Raw genomic sequence first — 19,664 nt, 5'->3', positions numbered from 1 at the left:
GAGTATCCAATCCTTCAATGAACAATATCAACCCAACAAGGGAGAGAGGAAACCAATCAGATCTTAAAACCGAATAAAGAATCACCAACCTGAGCCAAAGATGAACCAACTTGAGAGAAGAAAACCAACCCAAGCTTAACTAGCATTCATCATCAATCATGGATCAAATAAAGATTCCACATGCTAGCTCATGTCATGTAAGGTAAATTTCATGCCTTTCTTAAAGGTGAAAAAATCTTAAAGGACCTATCAAAACTCAAGGTATCCTAAAATAGAACCTTAAGCCAAGGGAGCAAGATTGATGAAAAAGTAATCCGAATTCAGCCAATATCCTTCATTAACCATGCACTAATTTAAGGAGTTAATTACTACACGTGTCGGTCCACACCAGTCAAACAAATTTTATATATTTCTTAGTTAAGAAAGGAAATAAAACCATGCTCAAAATGAGCCTCTTTCAAATAAAGGAAACTTTCCTCTTTGAATAAAAACGCCACTTATACCAAATTAATCACAATCTTTGATTTCTCTTCTTGCCTTATTTTTTAATGTTAGGGAATCAAGAATACAGGCAAGTGAGATTATACCAAAAAATTCAAGAAATCTCGATCAACTTAGGGATCTCCCGAAGAAGGAACTTTCCTTCTAAAACCTTTGTCGCTAACTAGTATTGAGAGGTCAAATCTTTGACTTCCTTCTTTCCTCAAATAAATTAGGAAAGATATTCCAAAGAATAAATTGATATGGACAATCTTCAAATAGACCAAAAAAAAAAATGCAATAGTTCTTGCTTAAAAATCTCTCCTTTCGGTTGGCAATTTTTTGAAGGAAAATTTTTTCCTTCTAAAGACAAAGGCACCACCTTGAGCATCTAAATCAAGGCTTTCCTCTTTGATATTTTCTAATCCAAAAAAATCTCAACATTCAAGGCTTCCAACTTGAGAAAAAAATACAGATCTTCTTCCTAAACAAGAAACTTGCTGCAATTCACAAATCATTCTTGAGTTCTACAAACTGAAACTTATTTTGCAGCCATACCTTTGATCTATGAGAAAAAAACTAACACACATATGCACAACCTTTGATCACAAAGCATGGACGTAGCTAGATAATAACATGACTTGATCCTAACACACATATGCACCACCTTTGATCACAAAGCATGGACATAGCTAGAGAATTGCATGCCTTGATCCAAATTTTTTTTTTATCAAGCTTCATAACAAATTGATTCTTTTTCGAAAGAAGCATGAGTAGAGCATGCCGAAGATAACCAGCCAAGAACTTAATTCATAAGGTGAGATAATTTTAAAAAAATCTGAATGAATCGTATCAATAACCATCCTCTTGTCTGTGCCATAACAATAGTTATCTCAAAAAAAATAGAGGAAAAAAATTATCTCATATGAGCAAAAAAGAGTCAATATCAAACCCTTGTTTAGCTATACATGTTTACCTAAAGAACTTGGTTAATCCAATAACATAATTTTTGGATCCTAAACCTAATGCTCTGATACCATGTTAGATTTATGATCCAATGAAGAGTATAGTAAAGGAACTAGGTGTTGAAGAGCAGATATGAAAGAGTCTTACATGACTCTCCCAATAAAAAGTCTTACAGAGGTAGAATTATTATGGAAGGTCTCATGGAAGAGTTTTAGTTACAAGATGTTTTAGTCATTTTAGTCTTCTATTTATGTTCAGTTGTTTAATTATGCTAGGACTTTTCTTTAAGTGTTAGACTTTGGGTGTAATTGGGACAATGATAGTTTAATTGTAATTGAACTCTAATACTTTCTTTTATTACAAATAGGGGCTCATGTACTCAGATTACATCAAGTCGGTAAAGTTTTTCTTGTCCAAAAATTCAACATAGTATCAAAGCATGTTCTATGAGTTAACTTGGTGAACCGACAAAGATAATGTGATCCTTTGTTTATCTATCATCTCTAGTAGTTTAGATTCGTATTCTATCTTTTTTTCTCTTTCTAGTTCCAATACCATTTTTTTCTTGGAGTTCGTATCTCCATACTGATATGTTAATATTATAAATTATATTTTGACAAAAAGAAATTTGAGTCTACTTTCTAACTCTAAAATAATTTTGTCAATTAGATTTTTCTACATAGAAAAATCAATATTTGAAGCAACAAAGAATAGACTGCATGAAAGGTTTGAGCAACAGGAGCAAGCTTCAACTTTCGAGCCATTTTTATGCTATCAAGAACTAAACTTTATATAGAGAATTAAACATCAAAAGAAATATCTTTAAGTATATTTTATTTTCTATTCAACCAATACTCAATCTAAGTTTTCTAGAGAGAGATATCGATCTCGGAAGAGTCAATGGTCATGCTGGCCAAAGAAGAAAGAGTACTCGGTTCGGCCAGATTACAGAGTCCAAAATCTATCAAATTATTTATCTCAAAAGAAGTTAATTTTATGAAGTGAATTTATACTTGGATGAAAGGTATTAAAGTCTAATTTCATAAGGAGAAATTTTCATATTGATCTTGTAGATATTTAAGGATATATTTTGCATTGAATTTGTCAAGGGTCAATCAACAGAACAAAGAGAATCAAGAGGTCATACAAGATTCAAGAATGAATCTTTTTGTGTAAAACTATATATTAAATTAAATATTTTCTATTCTGGTTTCTTGAGAAATAAACCGTTTGTGATTCTGAGCTATATTTTGGGGGATACCAAAAGTTTGTTTTTCCAAAAATCTTTTTTTTCTTATTTTCTCTTCCTTTATCTTGGCATTGATGTGAATTGAGTTTCTTTTTCACCTAAAATTCAAGTTTTTTAGCCAAATTAGTCTTTTAATTAGAGACTTTTGCTCTAACTTCAACTCTATGTTATTTTTTGAAGCCTCTTTAATCCAAGAAATTTCTTATCTTTGGAAAGTCTAATTTAGGAAAGTGTTGCTAATTCAGGAAAGTCTATCATTGGAGTGTTTCTATCTTGATTCCGCAAAATCTAGAAAGTAATTCAAATAGGAATTATTTGAGTATTTGATTCGAAACTTTCCTCATATGGAGTGTTTAATTTGGAAAAAGAAACTTGTAAGTTAAGTTTTGCAATTATCAGAATTTCCATAGTCAATGTTGTTTTCAAGTTTTGTGTTTTTGTTACTTTGTTGTATATCTTCTACATCGTCAACTTTGAAAAAAATTTCTCAACCTCATGAAATTAATTTGAGGTCATACTTGGTCAATTTTTTAAAGTTATTTTTCTATAGTTACAGTCTCCTTCTTATTATTGAGGTGGTACTTTTTCCTTCGTTACATTCCCCCCATACTCCTTTTTATCAGTTAGCTTTTCCTACCATCTTTTTTTTACTCTTGCATACCCCTTTGGGCCAACCACTTGTGTGTTGCTTCGGTTGGTTTCTCTTTTTATATATATATGGGTGTTTTAAGTCCATTGAGAGTTTTTATGAATACCCTTAAGTGGGTTTTTATCATTGACCTTTGAGCGACAGGCGCTATCCTTTTAAGTGATTATTATCACGATTTTTGTTTGAAATTCTATGAGGATGGTTTCAAAAAAAATTATACAAACATCACCCATCTTATTTTTTGAGAGTCTGTATCCAATTGAGTTCTTATCCTCGGAACACCTTGATGGAGGAGATAATAAATACAATTATGTTTTTGTTTCTAGTTGGTATTACACTGATACCTTCCAGCTTGAGAGGGAGAAGTAGAATGTAAGATTTAGGATCTCATGATAGGTACCCGGCCAAGAGGGTGAGAGTTGATAGAAAGAAGAAGAAGAGAAGAGAGGGATGGCTACGAAGATGGAGAGAGAGAGAGAGAGAGAGAGAGAGAGAGAAGGTTTGACAAAAACGTGTAAGGATGAATTTGAGAGAGAAGAAGGGAGACTTAAAGATCTACCCCTTGCATTGAGCCTCTATTTACAGTTTATGAAGGGAGTTACAATGATTATATTGCCCTTAGGGCTACAAGTTCTCAAAAGGAAAAGACATAAGTAGACATACATCATCTTCTCTATTTACACCTTTGTGCCATCCTTATGTGAAAGACACAAATTTACACCATTTGCCATCTCTTTGATGTGGGGAAGGTATTTACCTTAATGCCCCTTTGAGATGTTTTCCAACATAGAAGAAGTACAAGAAAATGTATTTTATTCTATATGTTGTCGTAATTTTTATGTGACCAAAGATTTTATTCAAGAAAGTTGAAGCACAAAAGATGATGTTTTTGCATCTGTGTTGAATTTTTTCCAGCAAAAGAAAATTTAAGTCCAAAATTTTTTTTTATTGCAAACTGAAATTATAAGCCACAACTTGAGGGGGAGTGGTGAAGAGCATATATGGAAGAGTCTTACATCATCCTCACAATAAGAAGTGTTACAAAGCCAAAATTATAATGGAAGGAGGTCTCACAAAAGATTTAAGTTAAAAGGTGTTTTAGTTATATTAGTCTTCTATTTATGTTCAAATGTGTACTATGATTTTTTTAAGTGTTAGACTTTGGGTGTAATTGGAAAAAGGGTAGTTTACTTATAATTGGACTCCCCCCTAAAAAATTTCAAGGGAAGAAGTCGTAGGAAAGAGGAGGACTCCAACAAAAATGAAGCCTAAAGGAGGAGCTAAGAGAAGATTTTAGTTTAGCAGATAGTTGCTTAGGAGGATCTCCCTTAGATTGCACATCCTTAAGTGGTGAACACATTAGGGATGTCTGCTTACCATAGGACAAAGAAGAAGCTGAAAACCTTTCTTATGCAAGGCTACAACCAACAAGTTGCTAATATGTTTAACAAGATGGATCATCTAGAAAGAGAGTTTAAACAGTTAGAAAAAGATTTTAAATATTGATGAATCTGTTTATTTTGATGTTAGAACGGGCGTAACTCCCTATGTTGGATGCAAAGACTTACACCACTCAATTAATTGCAGTAGTTAATTAAAATGCACACTTTTATATTGATTTACAACAAAACTAGACATATAACTTAGACCTACAAAGGGATTTTGTAGAAGCTATATATGCCTCACTAGTCTAAACCCACATGGGGATTTTTAGTAGCTCAACCAACACGCCAACATGGAGCATTCAAGCCTCTTCCTCTTGGCTCAGATTCATCCTTGCACTTTTCTCTCTTTTCCTCTTCTTTTTCTCCCTTGGTTTCTTTTCTCCTCTCTAAGAGCTAGAGTTCCTCTCTTCTCTCATTTCCTTGAGAGTTCTTGTGCTCAAGTGTTGACACTTGAAACCAATAAATCAATCACTCATGTTTTCTATGATCTCTCTTGGCTTCATTGTAAAATTTTAATACACATTTGTGAGTATTCTATTTTTACCTCTTTTACGTGAGTGGTCCCTTCATGGGTTACTTCAAGTTTATCCTATACTTATTTTATTGTAATTTTACCTATTACTCTGTAATGTTTAATGGCACTTAGTGAACATAGAAGAAAGTTTCAAGGTTTTTTTATTCATGGACACTTTCTTGTTTTTTTCTATGATGAACTCTTTAGATGACTTCTCTACTTGTTTATCACCTTCCCATTTCATGGGAATGTAGGGACTTTGGGTTATAATTTCTCATACATCAAACTCAAAATCTAGGAGGAATGCCTCATCATGTACTTCCTATGGGAGTAATTCTTCCCATTGTTGAAACTTAGGATTCCATGATGTATAATCACAATAGAATAGGATTAAGGGGTGAGAAAAAGAAGAAGAGTTGTGGAGAGAAAGTTTTAGGAGGAGAAGAGGAAGAGTGACGAATTTGGAGAAAAGAGGAGGAAAAATAAGGTAATGGACTTAGTCCAATCCCTCCCCCTTAAGCTCTATTTATAAATGATAAAAGTACCAATATTACAATTATATCTTCACCCTAGTAAGAGTGAAGAAGAGATAAGAAACGTAAACTAATTATATCAATGACACTCCAACATATTCATATCTTCCAAAACTCCTCCTCAAGCTGGGAGGTAATGGTAGTGATCCCAACTTGAAACAAATAACATAGATATAGTAATAAGCTTCTCCATCTGGTATCCCAAGTATAAGTACAACACCGGGTACAAATTTTCAAAAGGGTAGAAATGGGTGATAATTTGAAACCAACCTCAAATGATTTCGAACAAATATAGTGATAATAATCATTAAAGTGGGTATTGCCTATCATTCACAAGACAAAGATAAAACACATATGGATACCAATAAAAAATCTCAACGGACTTAAAAACACCCATATATAAAAAAGACCAACCATAGCAACACACCGAAAAGGGTTAGCCAAAGGGGGTAAATGGGAATCAAATAAAGGAAGGTAAGAGAAAGGTTGCCAAATAATAAAAGGGTAACGGGGAATCAATAGGAAGATAAGATGAAAGAAGTTGGGGCCATCATGTGCTTTATTTTCTGAACTTATTCAAATTCTTCATCATATGAACCAGTGCTGACAACAACCACCAAATAATGAACCCAAGGCAAACAAATGAGGAGTTTTTCAATAATAATGTCTCAATCGAAGAGACACAATAGTAGCTGCGATAATGAGCCAATGCCAAAATAACACATTCCAAATATGTTGTTATATAGTAGCGAATAACCAGTAAATAGTAAAAGTTTTAAAGAGTAATAAGGACACATGAGATAATCTTCAACAATGTCATCCTTGAATAAGTAAGATGTGCACCAAATAATAAGATGAAACCGAGTAATAAGCTACCAATAAGTTGAACCAAGTGTTGTTAATCTTCTCGAAAAGAATAACTTAACTGAGTGCCGCTGGTTCTGAGAGCAGTCGAAAGGTCTTCTAAAAAATAGAGAAGAGTGAATAAAACAGTAATGGATGTTGCTTCCACACTTACTGTATTAGTGATTAATTCAAGCACCAAACCAAGAGCTAGCCATATTAAACCAACTAATTAGCAGCCAATGACGTAAGTGTCCTATATCTTAATATAGTCCATGCTTAGAGATGTAATTACATAATGAAACCGATTCTGAAAGGCAAAATTAAAAATCAAAGGCAAATTTTGAGGCTAGACCAGTTATAGCTTAAAAGGATTTCACAAAGTGATAGGTTGAGCAAGGCTGCTCACTTCATATGGGGATGAGTACACCGAGTGTTGCTCCAACTTGATGTCAATATGTTGCAAGGATTTCTCAAAACCAGAGAACAAACACACATTTTGAATCTGATCCTAGAACAAAATCTCCTTACATAGATACTTTGTAATTTACAACATTAAATCAAGTAACTACTTTTTTTGGCAAGTTGTCATAATTCAGAATAGGAACACTTCTTCTCTTTGACAAATAAATCAAGGAAATTATCTTAAAATAAGATGATCTTCTAAAGATTCTTTCCAGATATTGTTAGTTAAAAAAATTAAAACTTTCCAACTCAAAAAGTGAAGCAAACAATTCGGTTTAAATTCGGATCTTAAGATGCAATAGGATACCAACATGACCATTGATTCTTCCTATGTGAATATCTCCTTAACCATAGATTATATTGACATAAATTTTCTCCTTATAAAGCTAGAATTAAATACCTTTCATCCAAGTATAACTTCTCATAAAATATACATATTTTCAGAGAAATAATCTAATATATTTCCGACTTTATAATCTGGCCAAAGTAAGTACTCTTTCTTCTTTGGCCAGCATGAGCATTGACTCTTCTGAGATCGATATCTCCATCTATTGCTGCTTGACCTTTCTTGCTTCAAATGCCTATTTCTCTCTAGAAAAATATGATTTCAACAATTCTTTTTTGGGTTGGAAACTAGACTCAATTATATTTCCAACAGTATATAATTTTTAATACTAAACATACAGTAAGAGAGTTAAAAATTCAATGAAAAAAATGAATTGGGAAATAAGACTAAAGGAAAAACGAGAAACTCCTCCTTTTTTCCTTTTTGTTTTCTTCCTCCCTTTCTTCTCCATCTTCTTCTCCTTTACCATATCAGATCATTGCCTACTCTGATACAATATTGAAACTTAGGATTCCATTATGTATAATCAAAGTAGAAGATGATTAAGAGGTAAGAAGAATAAGAAGAGTAGTGGAGAGAAGGTTTCAGGAAGAGAAGAGGAAGAGTGATGAATTTGGAGAAAAGAGAGGAAGAATAGGATAATGGACTTAGTCCAAATACCCCCTCCCTTTCATTAAGTTCTATTTATAAATGATAAAAGTACCAATATTATAATTGTACCCTTCACCCTAATAAGAGTGAAGAAGAGACACGAAATATAAACTAATTATCAATGACACTTCAAAATATTCATATCTTCCAACACCCATCAAATAGAGATGATTTTGTGACACAAATTTCTGTGGCAAAGTCCGAGAAGAGTTACTAGTAGCCATAATTGAATATTTGATACTAAACGCATTAATTCAGCTTTTGAGAAACTTTCCTCTGATACCATTTGAAAAGAGTTTTAAGGATAAGATTGGGGTGGGGGGATATTGGGTGTGTGAATCAGCTTATTTAGGCTTTATGATGGTTTAATTTTTTTTACTTAAATGGGACATCCACTAATTTTTTTATGGTAGTTCACAATCAATATTTCAGATTGCTACACCATTCTTAGGGAGCCCTTGTTTGACATTAAAAATTTCACTATAACTTGTCAAACAACATCTTCAACATAGAACCACTAAGGTTCAAGTTACCACACCTGTCCAAACACCTTAGGACTTATGGTCAATAGCTCTAGGTACAAATATCTAGACCCTAAAAAGGATTTTTAATCAACAAGAACAAGTGTTTCTTGCTTTAAAATTAAAGGTCAAAATCTACTTGAAAGGTAAATATCAAATGCAATACTAAACAATTACACCTTAATCCTAGTAGAAACAACTAAGATATCAGCATCACTAGTATTAATTTCAAAATAAATTTGAGAATATTATTTGCAAATAAGTTTGTAAATTCACATAAAAGTTTGAATAGAAAGTATCAAAACTTCTTTCAAATGGTAAAAGAGTTCTGAGTTTATATAAAGATTGAGAACAATAATACTTAGCCCTTTGAAGAAAAACATTGAGAAGATACCTTCTTAAAAAATTGAAAAATCCTAGTAGAAACAACTAAGATATCAGCATCACTAGTATTAATTTCAAAATAAATTTGAGAATATTATTTGCAAATAAGTTTGTAAATTCACATAAAAGTTTGAATAGAAAGTATCAAAACTTCTTTCAAATGGTAAAAGAGTTCTGAGTTTATATAAAGATTGAGAACAATAATACTTAGCCCTTTGAAGAAAAACATTGAGAAGATACCTTCTTAAAAAATTGAAAATTAAAAGATTTGAGAGGCATTAAGAATGGGCTAGGAAACTTTGAAAATTCATGTAGGCAATTGATGATTAGTCTAGAGAGGACTTGGTATTTGTAGCACAAAATCTTAATTTCAAAAACTAGTTGTTGCATAAGATTAGCCATGTTTCTAGCATTTGGTTAAAATCAATGAAAAATATTCTACAATTATAAAAAAATACTTATTAATTTTACTTGTGTTGCTGAACATTTTGGTAGCTCACTTACATGATCTCAATACCTATAGCTCTTGTTATTGCCTTAGGAATGTGCATCCTTTTTTTTTCTTCCAATGGGTATTTAAGTCGCATCTTCATTTTCCTAACTCGAAATCCTTTAATCTACTACTTCCTATTAGGGTTGAGTCCATTATTTTGGGGTCGTATCTTCTATGTTCTTTTTCTTGCTAGGATCGAATCCTTCTTATATGGTCGACTTCTATAAATGATTCTTTCCTACAAGGTAATGCTATAACTGAGGTGGGTGAACCCTCGTAGATATCAGGTGCCCACATATATATAGTTAAAAGAGATATGGAGTCCAAAGAGGAGGGGTTTTCTTCGGGGTTCGAGAGATGGAAAAGATAAGGCCCCACAAGTTGTTAATTCGCCACTGGGGAATTCACATGAAAGGGAATGAGGAATTCTCAACGAAAAAAGTGAACTCCTATATATGATTTTTTTTGGCAAGAGTCAAATCCTTTTTAATTCCAAAACTTATCATTTGTAGATTTTTGCTCCTTGGTTCATTATGCTTGTTCAATGGGGTTAACTCCTTTTGAATTTCCAACATAGAATTTGACTTGATTCTCTTGTGATATGCCTGACTTTCAACAATGTGGGTATTGGGTGTGAGTATTTTTAGGAATTAGTCGCTCTGATTCAAAATGTTGATTTTCAGGACTCCATGGATTTAGCTCATGGAGAAAAGAGAGAGAGACCCATCGGGAGAAAACAAGAAGAAGAAGAGGTTATGGACTTCATATCCTAACCCTTCCCCTAGAGCTCAATTTAAAGATTAATCAAACTACTGTATTACAATAATATCCCTGAACTTAGGGTTTAGGGTTTACGGTTTTAACCCTAGAACTTTAACCTAATTACATCAATGTCATCTCTATGAGATGACTCTTTATTTACCATCCTGTCATCATTGTATGTGGGCCTATGGACCTTCTCCTTCATCTATGGGCCTTGAGCCCATCTTCTATATCTCTTAGATGTATGAGCCTTCTTTGGTCTTATGGGCTTGAGCCTATCTTCCTACACACTTGGATATGTGGGCCTTCCTTGGTTGTGTGGGCTTGGGCCCTATCTTCCAACACAAAACTAGTCAGAACAATAATAATCACAGAAGAAGAAAAACAAGCACGAAAAAACACAAGATTTATACAGTTTTTCCTCAAGGTAAGACTACGTCTTATTTTCTGCGCTACAGTCATCCATTGTGAAAATAAAATAGTTTACAAGAGAAATCGCACTCATGTGTTTTTCTTTAACATCTTTCAACCACAACTGATGATCTTACTCTGGGTGATAACCTTAACAACGACGTAAGGTGTTAATTAGGCTCCACAACTTAACAAGTATTGGGTGTGTGAATCGGTTTATTTAGGCTTTGTGGTAGTTTAAATTTTTTTGACTCAAATGGGATATCTACTAAAATTTTTATGGTAGTTCACAATCACTATTTCAGATTGCTACTCCATTCCTAGGGAGCCCTTGCTTGGCATTAAAATTTTCACCATAACTTGTCAGACATCATCTTCAACATAGAACCACTAAGGTTCGAGTTACAACACCTACCCAAACACCTTAGGACTTATGGCCAATAGCTCTACGTACAAACATATTGACCCTAAAAAGGATTTTTAATCAATAAGAACAAGTGTTCCTTGCTTTAAAATAAAGATAAAAAACTACTTGAAAGGTAAATATCAAATGCAATACTAATCAATTACAGCTTACTCCTAGTAGAAACTGCTAAGATATCAACATCACAAGTACTAATTTCAAAATAAAATTGAGAATACTATCTGCAAATAATTTTGTAAATTCACAATAAAAGTTTGAATACAAACTATCAAAACTTCTTTCAAATGGTAAAAGAATTATGAGTTTATATAAAGATTCAGAACAATAATACCTAGCCCTTTGAAGAAAAACATTGACAAGATACCACCTTCTCAAAATTTTGAAAATTACAAGATTTGAGAGGTATTGAGAATGGGCTAGGAGGCTTTGAAAATTTATACAGCAATTGATGATTAGTCTAGAGACGACTTGGTATTTTTAGCACAAAATCTTAATTCAAAAAACTAGTCATTGCATAAGATTAGCCATGTTTCTAGCATTTGGTTAAAATCAATGAAAAATATTACAATATTATAAAAATACTTATTAATTCTATTTGTGTTTCTTAACATTTTGGTAGCTCACTTACATGATCTCAATACCTATGGCTCTTTTTATTGCTTCTAGAAAGTTAGGAATGTGCATATGTGCATCAAGGAATCAAATTCTTTGACGAGGGTCAAATCCTTTTTTTTCTTCCAATGTGTATATAAGTCGCATCTTCGTTTTCCTAACTCAAAATCCTTTAATCGTATGCTTCCTATAGGGGTTGACTCCGTTATTTTGGGGTATTATCCTCTATGTTCTTTTTCTTGCTATGAACGAATCCATCGTATATTGTCGACTCCTATAAATGATTCTTTCCTGTAAAGTCCACTCCTATACATGATTCTTTCTGCCAAGAGTAGAACCCTTTTTAATTCCAAAACTTATTGTTTGTAGAGTTTTGCTCCTTGCTTCATTATTCTTACTCAGTGGGGTTGACTCCTTTTGAAATTCCAACATAGAATTTGACTTGATTCTCTTGTGATATGCTTGACTTTCAACACCATGATGTGATATTGGGTGTGTGAATTCATTTATTTAGGCTTTATGGTTGTTTAAAATTTTGATTCAAATGGGACATCTACTAAGATTTTTATGGTAGTTCACAATCAATATTTCAGATTGGTACACATTTCATAGGGAGCCCTTGTTTGGCATTAAAAATTTCACTATAACTTGTCAAACAACATCTTCAACATAGAACCACTAAGGTTCGAGTAACCACACCTGCCCAAACACCTTAGGACTTATGGGCAATAGCTTCAGGTACAAACATCTAGACCCTAAAAAGGATTTTTAATCAACAAGAACAAGTGTTTCTTGCTTTACAATTAAAGGTCAAAATCTACTTGAAAGGTAAATATCAAATGCAATACTAAACAATTACACCTTAATCCTAGTAGTAAATACTAAGATATCAACATCACTAGTACTAATTTCAAAATAAAATTGAGAATACTATCTGCAAATAAGTATGTAAATTCACAATAAAAGTTTGAATAAGTATCAAAATGGTAAAAGAATTCTGAGTTTATATAAAGATTGAGAACATTAATAGTTAGCCCTTTGAAAAAAAAATATTGAGAAGAAACCACCTTCTTAAAAATTTGAAAATTAAAAGATTTGAGAGGCATTGAGAATGGGCTAGGAGGCTTTGAAAATTCATGAAGGTAGTTAATGATTAGGCTAGAGAGGACTTGGTATTTGTAGCACAAAATCACAATTAAAAAAACTAGTCATTGCATAAGATTAGCCATGTTTCTAGCATTTGGTTAAAATCAATGAAAAATATTAAAGATTTTTAAAAAAAATACTTATTAATTCTACTTGTGTTATTGAATATTTTGGTAACTCAATTACATGATCTCAATACATATAGCTCTTGTTATTTCTTCTGGAAAGTTAGGAATTTGCATTTGTGCAACAAGGGATCGAATTCTTTGTCGAGCGTCAAGTCTTTTTTTTTTCTTTCAATGGATATTTAAGTCGCATCTTCGTTTTCCTTACTCTAAATCCTTTAATCTTTTGTTTCCTATAAGGGTTGAATCCATTATTTTAGGGTGGTCATGTCCTCTATGTTTTTTTTTCTTGCTATGATCGAATCCTTCTTATATGGTCGATTCCTATAAATGATTCTTTTCTACAAGGTCAACTCCTATACATGATTCTTTCTGGCAAGAGTTGAATCCTTTTTTAATTCCAAAACTTACTATTTATAAAGTTTTGCTCCTTGCTTCATTATGCTTGTTCAATGGGGTCGACTCCTTTTGAAATTCCAACATAGAATGACTTGATTCTCTTGTGATATGCTCGACTTTCTACACCATGACGGTGTAATCGACCCAATGTTTCTTGTGCTCCTCATTTTTTCTTATGGAACTTAATTTTAAAGAATTTTTTTAATTCCTTTTCCCCCTCTTGCATGTGGGCTCGACTCCTATGGTATGGAATCGACTCCAAATTTTCTTATAAAATCTTCTTTTCTCTTCACAAAATCACTCAAAGACAAATGATTAAAATTCTATATTTATTATCATCAAAATCTAGGTACTTAAAGGATTCTTGGGCCTTAACTTCCTCAACTAAAATTTAGAGGAGGAAAGTGCCCTCCCCAAAAAAATTACAAGGGAAGAGGTCCTAGAAAACAGGGGGACTCCAACAAAAGGGAAGCCTAGAGGAGGAGGTAGGAGAAGACTCCTCTTGATCTCCCTAAGATTGCACCTCCTGTAGCAATGGACTCATCAGGGATGTCAACTTACCATAGGAAAAAGAAGAAGCCAAGAACCTTTCTTATGCAAGGCTAAAACCAACAAGTTGCTAATATGCTTAACAAGATGGATAATCTAGAAAGAGAGTTTAATCAGCTAGAAAACGATTGTAAATATTGATATATTTGTTTGTTTTGATGTTAGAACAGGCGTAAGTTATGTAGGCCTCACAAGTCTAAAACCACATGGGCATTTGTAGTAGCTCAACCAACACACCAACCTAGGCCCACGTAGGAATTTTCATCACAGGTTGCCTACACAAGTCGTAACAACAATAAACATGGCTTATCAACAACTACCCTTAAGGAATGCAACAATCAACTAAGTAGGACAATGTAGATCTATAGGGGATTTTACAACAACAAATCCTCAGCCACACAAGCTTTTCGAAACAAATGAGAAGATGGATGATCTTGCCTACACAAGGCTTGACCAAAGATTTCAATGTCTATTTGCATACAGTTCAACCCTTTACAATAGCCTTTAAGATAGACAAATTTTACAATACAAGCACAAATGAATATATACACCAATCTAAATGCCTATTTCATGTAAATAGCAGCTCAATAGGTCCTAATTTGACTACATTTTAATATATAAGCTTAATAAAAAATTAAACTAGTTTTTCAAAAAAGGGAAAAACTCATAAAGTAGCTCAATATAATAAATGATTTGAAAGTATAGCTCACATGTAGTAATCTAAACTTTAATAAATGATTTCAATGTGCACTTGCATGAATCTGGTTTACTTGACCTCGTTCAATTAGAATATTTCAAAGTAAAAGTACACCGAAACTTGGATTTTTTAAAAATAGCCCCCAAAATGTCAATGATATGCTCAAACCCCTTCAAATTCAATTGCTAGCAAGTATAATATTATTTCAAAGTATGAGAGAATACAAATCCTTCACTCTTTGGCGGTTGGTCTTCTTGAAAACTCAAATTTGATCTCAAAGTATAAGAGTGATAGGGAGTAATCGTGGGTGTTGTATAAGTCAATAGAATAAATTATTTGGCATGAAACCAAATTAAATAGACATGTTTTCAACATTAAAAATAAAACCATTAAGCACTGAAATGCACCTTTTTCCTTGTGTAAATCTCGATGAAATTTTGACTAAAAATTAATAAAATACTTAAAATTTTCTTCATAAGATGATAATTACATATGTAGGCCATTCAACATCCCGAAGACCTACCTTGGACAAATAAAAACCTTCAATTTCATTCAGCAACTCTTTTGGAACTATCATTTGGATATTTGTGGATTAGTCGATCAATCTTCAGTAATCACATTTTTCTCTTGTCTTCAGTTTGTTTAGTTATATGGTTGGTCAATTTTTATCAATACCTTTTCTTTCTCCAAGGTGTTTGAATTAATTAGCTTGGCCATGTGAGTACCTTGTTGAATGGATCCTTCCAATGTTTTTTTCCCTTCACTGGGCATTCAACTAGTGTCATTCCGATCAAACGGTCTTTCTTCACTATGCTTGATTTTTTTCTTTTTTCTTTTCTTACTTTCATTAGACTGGCTCATCATCTGTCTGGTGAGTGGACTTTAACAAAGAACTTTATCTTTCCTACCTCAGATGATTGGCTTCACTCTATTCGATCAAATGATCTTACTTGCTTGTTGTAGATGAGCGTCCTTATGGGCCAACCAATCAATGCATTGGACGGTCACTTGCTGATAGTTTTTTGTCTCTTGTTCAGTTGAATGGTGTTGCAAGGTTGTTCAGTCGATGTGTTTTTTTTGCTTGAGCCGTCTACACCCTTTCTCTTTGGGCCATTTGGTCTAATATTGTTGGTCAAACAATTACCTTGACATGAATTTCCTTTAGGGCTTTGTGCTAGCAAGATATTCTTAATGTACATTAGTAGTAATCTATGTTTATTATTTTCAAAATTGTCTTAATGGAGATCTTAAGACCAACAAAAACTAAAAACTTCGAACTCCATTTTTTTGGGAAGAAGAGCTTTCCAAATGATTGTTTAAGAAATCAACTGAATACAAATCTATCACTTAGAATAAAGATGGTGCAACCCCACAAAAGCAGTCGTGAGATATGATTAGTTCTTCCAACAACTACAATTTTCTAAGCTCAGAGAAGTCGAACTCATCCTACTGGTTGAGAAATCCCTGACCAATTGCATATTTTAATTCTTAACTCCATTTAGGAGGGTAGTACGAGGTACGTTTGCTATACATAAGATACAAATATCATTATTCATTTCAATTAGGTGGGTAGAAAGAAATACCTATATTATTTTAATTCTTAATTCTATTTAGGTGGGTTGTACGAGGTACGTGTATTATGCATAAGATACAAATATCATTATTCATTTCATTTAGGTGAGTAGCAGGAAGTACCTATCTTATTATTTATTCTGTTTAGGTACATGAACTAATGTTGTTATCTATTTCATTTAGGTGGGTAGTATGGATAACTTGTATCATTAGTTATTCCATTTAGGTGGGGTTTGGTTAGAACCATGGTGTAGGGACCATGGAACATAATTTTTTATATGAAAATGGGTTTGTATCTTATCTTGATGCCTAAACCCTAAACCCTAAACCCTAAACCAGAGATATTGAGTAGGAGTTTGAACGATATTTTGATGAAATGGAATTATGCTATTTCGTATATAGTTATGACTAATCTATTCTGATATTTTTAAGGCATTCCGGTTTCATTTATCTACACAATTAATAATAAAAAGAATAGTAGAAATTAATAAAAATATAAAATTTTAAAATATGTTTATAATATCTGAAAATAGTAAAATGTCATATAATGTCATATATAATAAGGTCGCCTATATAGGTATATAAAGAAATTATAATAATATCTTTATTTTATTTTTATTTGATAAATGACAGATAAAAAATCTGATAAAATTAATCTTTATATAGGGGAGTAACAATAAATCTTCCCTCTCAGAGTGGTAACGGATCTTCCCGTGGCCTTTCCTTTGTTTGGATTTTTCTCTTTACTATTATTACAGCCTCAGCCACATGGCGAGTACAGCCATCCCAATATCTGCATTTTGTTCGTTAAAAACTCTCCCGAAGAGCAGCTTCAGCTTCTTTCAACCTTCTACCTCTCCTTCTCCGTCGACTTCAGCAGTTCTTGTTGGAAGATTTTACTCCAGGCCAATTTCTTGCAGTCGTCCGAAGCATGTCACTATAAGGGTATGTTCAGTGGCTGTATTAGCATTTTTCTTTTTTCCTTTCTCCAGAATTCAGAAGCGGAATATGATGCCTGAACGGCAATGTTCCACTAGGCTAATTCATAAGCAAATGTAGGAAATACAATCCACGACTATTGCGGGAGTGGACCATTATATCCGACCTTTGGTGTTCGAATTTTCCTCTTTCTAAATTTTGTTTTCCTCGCTGTGAATATCGTCTCTGCTCCAATTTTGTCGTCTTCGAGTGCTGCCTTTTGGATCAGTTTGGCAATTCTTTTCTCTTCCGTTCTTCATTGATTTTATTCTCCCTTTGATACCTTGTTTCGTTGACAACTAAGTTAACTAGAAGCCAGCTACGTACGTTTGTTTGTCTTCAGACATGGTACAGATGAAACTTCTCAGTAAACCCGCTGTTCTTTCCTTTTCTTTATTGCTTCATTGGTTTTTGAACCAAGATATATACTATCAATGGGCAGTGTTCATGTTTGGTTGGCACGGGCTGTACAGCTTCTCAAGCGCCCTCAACCTCATGAAAATTCTCAACTACTTCCTTAATTAAACTTTGAAATCTGGCAACTACTTAAAAACAGGAATATTTTATAGAATATACATGAAATCATGCAGGCCTGTACACAAGTTGGAGCTTCTGAATCTGATTCTTCATGGCGAAAACTTGCAAACCAGAAAGATGCCTTTTGGAGATTTCTAAGGCCCCATACGATTCGTGGAACTATTTTTGGGTCCACGTAAGTAAAGTTTTCACGTTGCTGCTACATTTCTAGGTAGTTCAGTTGAATGTTGAAAATTATATCATCTTCATTTTGGTCTCCTAGAAGCCCCACTGGTTTCAGTATCTTATTGGTTGTTCACTGTCTACCCTTTTGAGCAGAGCTATGCTGGCTAGAGCTTTGATTGAGAACCCAAACTTGATAAATTGGTGGTTACTGCCAAGGGCTCTCACTGGACTTTTTGCGCTTATTTGTGGGAATGGCTATATCGTGGGTATTAACCAGATATATGACATTGAAATTGACAAGTATGTGTCATGAACATTTTTTATTAATGGTCTGTCATAAGATTGGTGCTATGATAAAAAATTGCAATATTTCTCCTTTTTTCTATGTTCTTTGTGTGTTTTAGATATAAATGATGTGAAATTAATTTAGAATTTGAAGTTGCTCATCATCTTGATATAGTTTCTTCCTGTTACAGTTTTCTTGTAATAGTTCAAAGTTATTGTCAGGTGTACCTTCAGATTTACTCATCATAAGCTTTTATATGGGGTAATTATTCTGCCTATGTTGGTGATGGAGCTTTAACTGCACCAAGTTTTGTGCAACATCTTCTACTCAAAACAGCTAAATAATTCTTGTGGCTTTTTTATTATGATCCCAACTGGGCAAGGGGAGGCCTTACCGGGGTATGAGAGATTCTTTTGTACACATGGACAGGAGAAAGAAGGGTCTTTTGTGTGGAACTTGGGGTGCAAAGGTGGGGAACTAAGGTTTTGGGTAAGACAGGCTAGCAAAGGAGGCTGGTGGTAGGCTAGGCTTGTGAGAAGGGGCCATGTGATGCTTACAAGGTTTAGAGTTAGGATTTGGAGGACGTTGGAAACTTGGAGTTAGGGTTGTATGAAATTGGAGACATTTAGGAGTTGGTAATGGAAGGAATTTAGGTGGTTGGATGGAAGGGGACTCTTGGGGGAGTAAGAAAGTGGAATTTGTGTGAAAATGGACTAGTGTGGGCAAGGAAGGATGGTTAGGGACATGTTGGAGATGGAGAAAGAGACCTAGGATGATGGCGAAGCTGTTGGTGTGGAGAGAGATGATGGCAAGAGACTGTCCTAGTTTGGTAGGACTGTGGGTGATGGTAGGGGGGTCCCAGAGGCAAAGTGATGTAGCATGATGGTTTAGATTCATGGAATAACAGGTTGAAATCTTCTTCTAGAGAGTGGGTAACCTAGATTTCAGTGACAACTGAAAAAAAATTACAATCTGAATTCAAGTTTGAGGAGTAAAACTTGATAGATAGAAAGTAGGGTCTCTGCAGCTACTAAGAAAAATAGTAAAGAAAGAGAAAAACACAAAGAATAACTTTATCTAAATGATAATCAAAACTAGGATTCTATTCAATTGCGAAAGACTAATTTTTTTGTTACATGTGAGGGCAGTAAGACTAATTTTCGTATTTCATATGAGGGCCTTTTACAGGCATATAGATCAACAGAATAAACTTCTATGCTGCCCATCCTAGGAAATAAACTCTAATTAGGATTTACTGAATCTTGTTTTACTTGGTGAAAAAGAAAATTAAAAAATAAAATAACTTCTAATCTATAGACTTGCTAACAATAACTTCTAATGCAACCAATAGGGTTGTGGTACCCACAAATCCATGGGCAAACAAATTTGGATGCCCAAAACATCTACCAGATCAATTTTTTTCCAAAAGGGACCCAACTTCAATGAGATCTGTAAGGGTTGA

General features: G+C 33.6%; 1 protein-coding gene across 1 annotated transcript in view; it reads left to right on the top strand.

Moving 5' to 3' along the window:
* The first annotated feature begins 16,997 nt into the window (after window positions 1-16,997).
* The window catches only part of LOC137941341 (homogentisate solanesyltransferase, chloroplastic-like), a 29,555-nt gene continuing 26,888 nt past the window's right edge, over window positions 16,998-19,664 (top strand). The window contains exons 1-3 of the mRNA XM_068786706.1: window positions 16,998-17,181; window positions 17,805-17,926; window positions 18,070-18,216. Of these exons, the coding sequence (XP_068642807.1) occupies window positions 17,005-17,181; window positions 17,805-17,926; window positions 18,070-18,216 (446 nt within the window). The 5' untranslated portion in view covers window positions 16,998-17,004. The remainder of the gene's footprint in view (window positions 17,182-17,804; window positions 17,927-18,069; window positions 18,217-19,664) is intronic.

Source organism: Aristolochia californica, unplaced genomic scaffold, assembly GCF_029961685.1.
Source record: "Aristolochia californica isolate CCGP_79_NKW_82.1479 unplaced genomic scaffold, dmAriCali1.0.hap1 SCAF_9, whole genome shotgun sequence".
Lineage (NCBI taxonomy): Eukaryota > Viridiplantae > Streptophyta > Magnoliopsida > Piperales > Aristolochiaceae > Aristolochia > Aristolochia californica.
Note: the sequence above shows the minus strand (reverse complement) of the source record. Positions and strands in the feature narration are given on the sequence as shown.